Below are 11,406 nucleotides of genomic sequence, written 5' to 3'. Positions count from 1 at the left end.
GCTTGGTCACTCTCGGCGGGGCTCTTCTGAGGGCAGGCGAAGCCTGTGGGCCTCCCTACACAGCCTCCAACTCTCGTCTCCAGCTCGTGCCTTGGCTCCCTCGTGGTGGGGTGACAGGCTGCTCCTCACCCATCTCCCCTGCTCTGCTTCCCCTGCCCTCTCTCCCAGGTGCACCTGCGGCCCCGAGACATGTCCTGCTACAGCCAGTGCCTGCCATGCCAGCCCTGCGGCCCGACCCCGCTGGCCAACAGCTGCAATGAGCCCTGTGTCAGGCAGTGCCAGGACTCCACCGTCGTCATCCAGCCCTCCCCCGTGGTGGTGACCCTGCCCGGCCCCATCCTCAGCTCCTTCCCCAGAGCACCGCCGTGGGATCCTCCACCTCCGCTGCCGTTGGCAGCATCCTCAGCTCTGAGGGAGTGCCCATCTCCTCCGGGGGCTTTGGCTTCTCCGGCTTGGGCAGCCGCCTCTGCGGCAGGAGGTGTCTCCCCTGCTAAAGCTGCTGGCGATGGCCCTGGGGAAGGCCCCCAGGCACCCACAAGATGGTACCGCACTGGCGACAGAGCATGCGCTTGCTGCTTTCAGAGGGGCTGAGCAACCCAGCACCCCGTGCAAAAGGACGGGGCCAGCCTGGGCTCTCGGAAAGCACGGCCCATGCCGGCCTTTCCCCTCGTCCACTCTCTCCTTTCCCTCCCGTGTCCTTGTTCTCTTGTGCTCCCCTGGGCTGTGAGCTCCACAAAGGCAGCCTAGGGAAGACCTGCTGGCCCTGCTCCCTCTGTGGGGCAGGCAGAGGACACCTGGCAGGACCTCTGCCACAGCTATGGGGCGCAGACTCCTTTCTGTCCCTGGTGCTCCGCTGCACTGGGGCCTCCACTCGGATCGACCTCATTTCCCTCTTTTGACTCATTAAAGTTCTGCTGCATCCCAGCCCATGCCTTTGTCTCGTCCTTTCCCCTGCAGACCCTCTCCCAAGATGCCCAGGGAGAGAGATGTGGCTCACGGGTGGTTCTGGGAGGGGCTGTTGGGGACGGTGTTGCAGTGATTGTCAACACACGTTTGCATTGAGTATGCTTAGTCGTGAATTGGGTGTACCTGCTCGTTACTAAACTTCTCTGCCTAGGTGGGCTATTCCGGGATAGATGACCCAACGTAGTTCAGTCACTACCATCGCTTTGATGTGCACGCCTTTTCTTTTTCCTTGGGAAGCTCAACATTGTGAAGCCAGTAGTCAGGAGGAGCAGGGATGAATGTGTTATTGACAAGGCAGAGGCAATACCTTCCCCGGAAAGCCTAGGGGAACCTCTCCTCACCACAGCACTGAGATTTAGAGTTGCGGGGTGAGGAGAAGACCAGCTGGAAAACAAAAGCCTGAGAACAGTAAGGGAACATACTGCCACAGCATCTTTGGGAAAACATTGTCCCAACAGCTGGGGTCCACAGGTCTTGTGGTCTTCTAGCTGCTGCAGCGATGCTTTTTGCACTCATTTGTTTCCTTCCACAGAGCATTCCAGAGAGCTCCTGCATACTGCCTGTCTCCTCGGCTGGGAAGCTGAGCCCCTCCTCCTCATTCCTGGCCCTGTCCCCAATGGGCAGAAGCACAAAAAGGCGGTCCTGGGGCCATAGCATCATAGCATAATCACGTTGGAAAGGACCTCCAGAGGTCATCGGGCCCAACCCCTTGCTCCAAGATCAGTCAGCCATGAGCGTCCAAGGCGGGTGACTGCACAACCTCCCCAGGCAACCTGTGCCACTGCTGGACTCTCCTCTTGGTGAAGACCATTTTCCACCTATCGAGTCCAAACCTCTCATCCTTCAACGTGAGCCCAGTGTCTCTAGTCCTCCAGCCACGCACCGCCACAGTGTCGAGCCTGGATCTGTCTTCTGGGGGACCTCACCACAGCTACTCCAAAGCTGCTCTTAGGGCTCCCACCAAAGCCTTCTCTTCACGCTCAGCAAGCCCCGTGCCCACAGCCTCTTCTCCCCAACCAAGCGCTCCGGCTCCTCACCAGCCGGGACACCCTCTGCTGAACTCACGCCACTTGGTCAAGGTCTTTCTTGCGTTACGTCATTCTTGTATTAGAGCAGCGCTCTAGATGCCATCAGGTGAGTGCTGAGCACAGTGGGATAGTCACTACCCTCTATCTCCTAGCTCAGGTCCTGCTCATATTGCCCAGGATGTTGAGGACAGTCCTTGGTGTCCAGGAACAGTGCTAGGAGTCGCACCTGTTTTGATGGCCTTACCGCAAAAGCACCTTTTCCTGGCCCTGCTTTTGGGCTGCTGCTTCTCAGAGGCTCAGGGATTCGTGGGAGACAGGGCTGGTTGCTACCAAGCCAGCTGCCAAGCGGGGCACTGGGCGGACGTGTCTCTTCTTGTCCAGCTGTGCCCTGCAGCAGTTCAGCAGCTCCTCTTCCTCAGCTGCCAGTCTCTCTGCAGCCTTTGCTGCTGGTCACCGCACTGCTTTGGAGAGCTCCTGGACAGCCCTCCGAGACACTCAGCCTGCACCCGCTGCCTCTCTTCCTGCCCTATGTCTCTCCCTGCCTCCCCCTCTCCAGAAACTTTCCCAGGAAGCCCTGGGCGCAGACAGGGAAGGAGCAGGGCAAGGACCACATGCACTGCCTGGGGGCCTGTGTTGTGTGGTGACCAGCACTAAGCACCCACCAGCTGTTCTCTCGATCTGCTGTCTCAGTGGGAGGCGGCAGAATGGAAGAGCAAGAGAGCAAAATACCACGGGGTCAGGATCAGGACACTCTAAGACGGGAAGGGAAAAAAGAGAAAAAGACGAGTGAGGGTGCAATCACCCACCACCTCGCACCAGCACACCGATGCCCAGCCGTTCTCCAAAGAACAGCTACTTTGGAAAGACTGCCCACAGTCTTTCAATTAACAATCATTGTGTTAACAACCACTGCAAAACCATCTCCAACAACTCCCTATCAGAAGCACCCCGAGGAAACACCTCTCTCCCTGGGCATCTTGGCAGAGCATCTGCACGGGAAAGGACGAGACAAAGGCATGGGCTGGGATGCAGCAGAACTTTAATGAGTCAAAAGAGGGAAACGAGGTCGATCCGAGTGGAGGCCCCAGTGCACGGAGCACCAGGGACAGAAAGGAGTCTGCGCCCCATAGCTGTGGCAGAGGTCCTGCCAGGTGTCCGTCTGCCTGCCCCACAGAGGGAGCAGGGCCAGCAGGTCTTCCCTAGGCTGCCTTTGTGGAGCTCACAGCCCAGGGGAGCACAAGAGAACAAGGACACGGGAGGAAAGGAGAGAGTGGAAGAGGGGAAAGGCCGGCATGGGCCGTGCTTTCCGAGAGCCCAGGCTGGCCCCGTCCTTTTGCACGGGGTGCTGGGGTTGCTCAGCCCCTCTGAAAGCAGCAAGCGCATGCTCTGTCGCCAGTGCGGTACCATCTTGTGGGTGCCTGGGGGCCTTCCCCAGGGCCATCGCCAGCAGCTTTAGCAGGGGAGACACCTCCTGCCGCAGAGGCGGCTGCCCAAGCCGGAGAGGCCAAAGCCCCCGGAGGAGATGGGCACTCCCTCAGAGCTGAGGATGCTGCCAACGGCAGCGGAGGTGGAGGATCCCACGGCGGTGCTCTGTGGGAAGGAGCTGAGGATGGGGCCGGGCAGGGTGACCACCACGGGGGAGGGCTGGATGACGACGGTGGAGTCCTGGCACTGCCTGACACAGGGCTCATTGCAGCTGTTGGCCAGCGGGGTCGGGCCGCAGGGCTGGCATGGCAGGCACTGGTTGTAGCAGGACATGTCTCGGGGCCGCAGGTGCACCTGGGAGAGAGGGCAGGGGGAAGCAGAGCAGGGAGATGGGTGAGGAGCAGCCTGTCACCCCACCACGAGGGAGCCAAGGCACGAGCTGGAGATGAGAGATGGAGGCTGTGTAGGGAGGCCCACAGGCTTCGCCTTCCCTCAGAAGAGCCCCGCCGAGAGTGACCAAGCCCAGGGAGATCCCCACCTCCTCATAGCTGAGGACACACCGCAGCCAAGACCCAGCCATGACACACCTTCTGCTCCCTTCCCTCTCCCATGACAAGCAGTGCCAAGACCCCGCATGGGACAAAGGGGCAAGGATGCGCTGAGAAATCCCAAAGGAGGAGGAGGAGGCGGAGGAGAAAGGGCTTCAGACTCACCTTGTTCCAAGGAGGTGGAGGCGAGAGGAGTGGATGAGAGAGGGAGGAGAAGGGCCCGCTTTTATACTGCTCCTGCACCGCCCCAGGCGCACAGTCACTGCACGCGGCAGTAATTTTCCAACAGACTCACCTCCAGGAGTTGCAAACAGGACTCACTCAAAGCAAAATATCCTACTTAATGGCACAGGTTGTGCTTTGGTTTCCATCAACACTGCCATTTCATTTCCTCGTTTCTGACATGCCCACTAGGCCATGCAGGCTCCTTTCAAGTGCCGGGATGAGAAGCCCAAGGATTTCCAGTGCAGGAACGCAGCAGTACAGGCAGAAGACAACGAGTCCCAAGTGGAGCCCCGTGTTGTTGGATTCTTCCTCACTACCTGAGGGGTGTGTTGGGGCTCGGGACAACATCTTGTTCCTCCCACTCTCCTCACACCACCATGCACTTTGGCCGCGTGCTTTGGACTCTGACCAGCATGACACACAATGGCCTGCCCACTTTTCCAAACACATTGACCATCCTGCAATCCCCTCGAGCTGTGGGAGTGCCGGCAAGAAGGTCATGCTGAGAGCAACGGCCATTACGGCTTCCTGGAGCTGTGTACTTGGGTACAGCCCAGTGCTCAGAGCTCGTTTTCCCGGGCCTGGGATGGAGCTGCCCTGGCCGCAGGGGAATTCAGCCCTGCGGGGGACACGGGCCTGCCGACAGCACGCACTCCCGACTTGGCCTCACACCAAAAGGCTGGCACACGGCCAATCCAAAATTAGAGTGTGACTCGCCACGGGTAGGGAGAGTCTGTCCCAGGAAGCTTGCCTACTGAAGGCATTCCCTTCTGAAGGGGGCTGAAGCCCTAATGCCGGGAGAAGATGTATCGCCTGGGACTCAGGGATGAGTCCCAGCCGGTGGGGAGATGTTTTCTGCAACCCTTTCTTTCCCTCCGCGGAGTATTCAGGAGAGCTCCTCACCACAGCCCCGTCTCCTTGGCCAGGAAGGTGAGGCCTCTGCATCCGTTCCCTTCCACGCTCCCACTCTCTCCCCAGTGCTGACCCTGCCCCCGCGGGCAGATCTACCCGGAGGAGGTCTGTGGGCTCTAAGATCGTAGCATAGTTCTGTCCCCAGTCTGTACTGATGCAAGACGTTCTTCCTTTCCAGGTGCAGGACTTGCCATTTGTCTTCTTGAATGCCATGAGGCTCCTGTGGGCCCATTCCTCCACCCCGTCTAGGTCTACCTGTACGGCAGCTCTGCCCTGGAGCACATCAGCTGGTATGTACGGGTCGCCTTTTCCCAGGCAGGCCTTGATTTGATGCCCACCCGCTGCTGCAAAGGCTCCCCTCCTTCCTTCAACTCTTTCAGAGTCCACAGCGGCCTGGGAGACCTTGCAGGTGAAGACTGAGACAGAGAAGGCATTGACTCCCCACAGCCTGCTCTCTGTCCGCTCTTCAGGAAATCAGCTGCCCCACTCAGCAGCGGGCCCACATTTTCCTCCATCAGTCTTCAGCTGCTCTTGTAGGACTGGATGTTGCTCTTGACGCTTGTGGCCTGTTTCTCTCGATGCCCCTTGCAAGACTCAAAGCCAGACGAGCTTTGCTTTAATATTCTTTGCTCGCCTGTGTGGCCCTTTGCTGCACTCCGGGATGGCAGTGCGTCTCTCCTACCAAAGAGCCGCGAGCTCGACGCATTTCATGGCAGTTGTGGTCTCAGCAGTGCTGAGCAGTGAAGAGGGACCACCTTCCGCCATCTGATAGCAACCCTCTTCCTCATGCAGCCCAGGATGCTGTTGGATGCCGTTGCTGCAAGGGCGCAGGGCTGCCTCACGGTGTCCACCAGGACCCACGTCCTCGGCTGCAAAGCTCTTTTGCAGCCCATCGGCCCCAGCCTGTAGTGAGGTGCATGAGGTTCTTCCTCCCCCACTGCAGGACTTTGCACAAAGAGGTGTCTGCATTTCCCTTGGCTGAACCTCAGGACATTCCTGTCTGCCCATGTCTCCAGCCTCTCAACATCCCTCTGAACAGCAGAGGACAGCTGTCTGCTCGATCAACGCCCTCCTCCCCCAAGCTGCGTCTCATCTGCAGACTTGCTGAGGGTGTCATCCTCCCAACCCCGCAGGTCATTAAAAAAGGGCTTAAACAATACTCACCCTAGTCTGGATCCCTGCGGTGCACCAAGAGTGACTGGCCTCCACCTGGAATTGGTGCCACTCATCACGACCCTTGGACACCAGCAGCCCTGCCAGATTTCAATCCCCTGCACTGCCCTCGTCCCCAGCCGGTATTTCATCAGTTGGCCTGTAAGGACGGTTACAGCAGACAGCATCAAAAGCCTTGGTTAGATGAGATGAACAACATTTGCTGCACTTCCCTCACCCACCGGAGCCAGGCACGTCACCAAAGGAGGCCGTGAGGTTGGTCAGGCCTGCTTTCCCCTCCATAAATCCATGCTGACCACTCACGATCCCCTTCTTGTCCTTTCATGTTCGGAAAAGGCTTCTGGATGATTTGCTCCGTCACCTTTGCAGGGATCGAGGGGACGCTGACGGGCCTGTCATTCCCGGCTCCTCCTTCGTGCCCTTCTTGAAGACAGGAGGCCCACTGCCTCTCTTCCAGTCCTCAGATACATTCCGTGACTGCTGTGACTTTCAAAGGGAGTTGAGAGTGGCCTTGTAGGGACACCGTGTCACTCCAATCTGTTTAAATGTTCCCACACCTGATCCTCCTCTACTCTGAGTAAGTCTTCCCGGCTCCAGGCGTTCCGAGGAATGTCAGGAGCCTGAATTCTCAACAGCAAAACCTACCAGGAAAGACCAAGGCCAAGAACCCTTTGAGTATCTCCACCTTTCCTGTTATCTCCTCTCCTCAGGCAAGCTGCCCCGTTCAACGCTGGGGTTGCCTTTGCCCAAGCTTTGCTTTTGCTGACGACCTACCTGGAAGAAGACCTTCTTCTTCGCCTCCATGTGCTTTGCCCGATTCAACGCCAGGTGGCTTTGGCTTTCCTAACCCCAGCCCTCCATACTCAGGCAGCCTGGCAAACGTTCTCCCCAGAACAAACGGGCATCAAGAGGAAGGCAGACAAAACCATTGGCACAGCCTGGCTGCCCAGGGATGCAACGGCCGGTCACTGTTGCAGCGAGCTGAGAGACAGGGAGGAGAGAGAAGCACGTGGCACATCCTTAAAAAGAGGAGCCTTTGGGTGCTCTGCTGACGTGTGCGGTGCGGGGCAGTGCTGGGCCGCTTCCTGCAAAGGGAGTTGCAAACAAGCGCACTTCACTGCACCAAGCCAACACCCCCGGCCTGCATGGGACCCCTCCAGCACTTGGGACTCGTTGTCTTCTGCCCGCACGGACACGATTCTGCCTGGGATATCCTTTGGCCTCTCATCCCAGCACGTGAAAGGAGCCTGCATGGCAGACCAGGAATGTCAGAAATGAGGAAAGGAAATGGCAGCATTGACGGAAACCAAGACACAACCTGTGCCATTAAGTAGGATATTTTGCTTTGGAGGTGAGTCTGTTGGAAAATTGCTGCCCGCGTGCAGTGACTGTGCGCCTGGGGCGGTGCAGGAGCAGTATAAAAGCGGGCCCTTCTCCTCCCTCTCTCATCCACTCCTCTCGCCTCCATCTCCTTGGAACAAGGTGAGTCTGAAGCCCTTTCTCCTCCTTCTCCTCCTCCTCCTTTGGATTTCTCAGCGCATCCTTGCCCCTTTGTCCCATGCGGGTCTTGGCACTGCTTGTCGTGGGAGAGGGAAGGGAGCAGAAGGTGTGTCATGGCTGGGTCTTGGCTGCGGTGGTCCTCAGCTATGGGGAGGTGGGATCTCCCTGGGCTGGTCACTCTCAGCGGGGCTCTTCTGAGGGCAGGCGAAGCCTGTGGGCCTCCCTACACAGCCTCCAACTCTCGTCTCCAGCTCGTGCCTTGGCTCCCTCGTGGTGGGGGTGACAGGCTGCTCCTCACCCATCTCCCCTGCTCTGCTTCCCCCTGCCCTCTCTCCCAGGTGCACCTGCGGCCCCGAGACATGTCCTGCTACAACCAGTGCCTGCCATGCCAGCCCTGCGGCCCGACCCCGCTGGCCAACAGCTGCAATGAGCCCTGTGTCAGGCAGTGCCAGGACTCCACCGTCGTCATCCAGCCCTCCCCCGTGGTGGTCACCCTGCCCGGCCCCATCCTCAGCTCCTTCCCGCAGAGCACCGCCGTGGGATCCTCCACCTCCGCTGCCGTTGGCAGCATCCTCAGCTCTGAGGGAGTGCCCATCTCCTCCGGGGGCTTTGGCCTCTCCGGCTTGGGCAGCCGCCTCTGCGGCAGGAGGTGTCTCCCCTGCTAAAGCTGCTGGCGATGGCCCTGGGGAAGGCCCCCAGGCACCCACAAGATGGTACTCGCACTGGCGACGGAGCATGCGCTTGCTGCTTTCAGAGGGGCTGAGCAATCCCAGCACCCCGTGCAAAAGGACGGGGCCAGCCGTGGCTCTCGGAAGGCATGGCCCATGCCGGCCTTTCCCCTCTTCCACTCTCTCCTTTCCCTCCCGTGTCCTTGTCCTCTTGTGCTCCCCTGGGCTGTGAGCTCCACAAAGGCAGCCTACGGAAGACCTGCTGGCCCTGCTCCCTCTGTGGGGCAGGCAGACGGACACCTGGCAGGACCTCTGCCACAGCTATGGGGCGCAGACTCCTTTCTGTCCCTGGTGCTCCGTGCACTGGGGCCTCCACTCGGATCGACCTCGTTTCCCTCTTTTGACTCATTAAAGTTCTGCTGCATCCTAGCCCATGCCTTTGTCTCGTCCTTTCCCCTGCAGACCCTCTCCCAAGATGCCCAGGGAGAGAGATGTGGCCACGGTGGTTCTGGGAGGGGCTGTTGGGGACGGTGTTGCAGTGATTGTCAACACACGTTTGCATTGAGTATGCTTAGTCGTGAATTGGGTGTACCCGCTCGTTACTAAACTTCTCTGCCTAGGTGGGCTATTCCGGGATAGAATGACCCAACGTAGTTCAGTCACTACCATCGCTTTGTTGTGCACGCCTTTTCTTTTTCCTTGGGAAGCTCAACATTGTGAAGCCAGTAGTCAGGAGGAGCAGGGATGAATGTGTTACTGACAAGGCAGAGGCAATACCTTCCCCGGAAAGCCTAGGGGAACCTCTCCTCACCACAGCACTGAGATTTAGAGTTACGGGGTGAGGAGAAGACCAGCTGGAAAACAAAAGCCTGAGAACAGTAAGGGAACATACTGCCACAGCATCTTTGGGAAAACATTGTCCCAAACGCTGGGGTCCACAGGTCTTGTGGTCTTCTAGCTGCTGCAGCGATGCTTTTTGCAATCGTTTGTTTCCTTCCACAGAGCATTCCAGAGAGCTCCTGCATACTGCCTGTCTCCTCAGCTGGGAAGCTGAGCCCCTCCTCCTCATTCCTGGCCCTGTCCCCAATGCGCAGAGGCACAAAAAGGCGGTCCTGGGGCCATAGCATCATAGCATAATCACGTTGGAAAGGACCTCCAGAGGTCATCGGGCCACGCACCGCCACAGTGTCGAGCCTGGATCTGTCTTCTGGGGGACCTCACCACAGCTACTCCAAAGCTGCTCTTAGGGCTCCCACCAAAGCCTTCTCTTCACGCTCAGCAAGCCCCGTGCCCACAGCCTCTTCTCCCCAACCAAGCGCTCCGGCTCCTCACCAGCCGGGACACCCTCTGCTGAACTCACGCCAACTTGGTCAAGGTCTTTCTTGCGTTACGATCATTCTTGTATTTAGAGCAGCGCTCTAGATGCCATCAGGTGATGGTCTGAGCACAGTGGGATAGTCACTACCCTCTATCTCCTAGCTCAGGTCCTGCTCATATTGCCCAGGATGTTGAGGACAGTCCTTGGTGTCCAGGAACAGTGCTAGGAGTCGCACCTGTTTTGATGGCCTTACCACAAAAGCACCTTTTCCTGGCCCTGCTTTTGGGCTGCTGCTTCTCAGAGCTCAGGGATTCGTGGGGAGACAGGGCTGGTTGCTACCAAGCCAGCTGCCAAGCGGGGCTCTGGGCGGACGTGTCTCTTCTTGTCCAGCTGTGCCCTGCAGCAGTTCAGCAGCTCCTCTTCCTCAGCTGCCAGTCTCTCTGCAGCCTTTGCTGCTGGTCACCGCACTGCTTTGGAGAGCTCCTGGACAGCCCTCCGAGACACTCAGCCTGCACCCGCTGCCTCTCTTCCTGCCCTATGTCTCTCCCTGCCTCCCCCTCTCCAGAAACTTTCCCAGGAAGCCCTGGGCGCAGACAGGGAAGGAGCAGGGCAAGGACCACATGCACTGCCTGGGGCCTGTGTTGTGTGGTGACCAGCACTAAGCACCCACCAGCTGTTCTCTCGATCTGCTGTCTCAGTGGGATGGCGCAAGAATTGGAAGAGCAAAGAGAGCAAAATACCACGGGGTCAGGATCAGGACACTCTAAGACGGGAAGGGAAAAAAAGAGAAAAAGACGAGTGAGGGTGCAATCACCCACCACCTCGCACCAGCACACCTAACCGATGCCCAGCCGTTCTCACAAGAACAGCTACTTTGGAAAGACTGCCCACAGTCTTTCAATTAACAATCATTGTGTTAACAACCACTGCAAAACCATCTCCCAACAACTCCCTATCAGAAGCACCCCGAGGAAACACCTCTCTCCCTGGCATCTTGGCAGAGCGTCTGCACGGGAAAGGACGAGACAAAGGCAAGGGCTGGATGCAGCAGAACTTTAATGCGTCAAAAGAGGGAAACGAGGTCGATCCGAGTGGAGGCCCCAGTGCACGGAGCACCAGGGACAGAAAGGAGTCTGCGCCCCATAGCTGTGGCAGAGGTCCTGCCAGGTGTCCCTCTGCCTGCCCCACAGAGGGAGCAGGGCCAGCAGGTCTTCCGTAGGCTGCCTTTGTGGAGCTCACAGCCCAGGGGAGCACAAGAGGACAAGGACACGGGAGGGAAAGGAGAGAGTGGAAGAGGGAAAGGCCGGCATGGGCCATGCCTTCCGAGAGCCCAGGCTGGCCCCGTCCTTTTGCACGGGGTGCTGGGATTGCTCAGCCCCTCTGAAAGCAGCAAGCGCATGCTCCGTCGCCAGTGCGGTACCATCTTGTGGGTGCCTGGGGGCTTTCCCCAGGGCCATTGCCAGCAGCTTTAGCAGGGGAGACACCTCCTGCCGCAGAGGCGGCTGCCCAAGCCGGAGAGGCCAAAGCCCCCGGAGGAGATGGGCACTCCCTCAGAGCTGAGGATGCTGCCAACGGCAGCGAGGTGGAGGATCCCACGGCGGTGCTCTGTGGGAAGGAGCTGAGGATGGGGCCGGGCAGGGTGA

General features: G+C 58.7%; 2 protein-coding genes across 2 annotated transcripts; one reads left to right on the top strand and one right to left on the bottom strand.

Annotated features, from left to right (window-relative positions):
• Nucleotides 1–3,446: 3,446 nt before the first annotated feature.
• On the bottom strand, nucleotides 3,447–7,081 carry LOC127028231 (feather keratin 1-like). The gene is made up of 4 exons (XM_050913974.1): nucleotides 7,052–7,081; nucleotides 6,835–6,918; nucleotides 4,133–4,204; nucleotides 3,447–3,773 (listed from the first exon to the last, which is right to left on the bottom strand). Exons 1-4 carry the CDS (start codon nucleotides 7,079–7,081, stop codon nucleotides 3,447–3,449), a joined length of 513 nt encoding a protein of 170 aa, XP_050769931.1.
• A 483-nt stretch (nucleotides 7,082–7,564) lies between these two features.
• LOC127028230 (feather keratin 1-like) lies at nucleotides 7,565–8,442 on the top strand. The gene is made up of 2 exons (XM_050913973.1): nucleotides 7,565–7,759; nucleotides 8,116–8,442. Exons 1-2 carry the CDS (start codon nucleotides 7,565–7,567, stop codon nucleotides 8,440–8,442), a joined length of 522 nt encoding a protein of 173 aa, XP_050769930.1.
• Nucleotides 8,443–11,406: the final 2,964 nt, after the last annotated feature.

This window comes from Gymnogyps californianus, unplaced genomic scaffold (genome assembly GCF_018139145.2).
Source record: "Gymnogyps californianus isolate 813 unplaced genomic scaffold, ASM1813914v2 HiC_scaffold_279, whole genome shotgun sequence".
Taxonomy (NCBI): Eukaryota; Metazoa; Chordata; class Aves; order Accipitriformes; family Cathartidae; genus Gymnogyps; species Gymnogyps californianus.
Note: the sequence above shows the minus strand (reverse complement) of the source record. Positions and strands in the feature narration are given on the sequence as shown.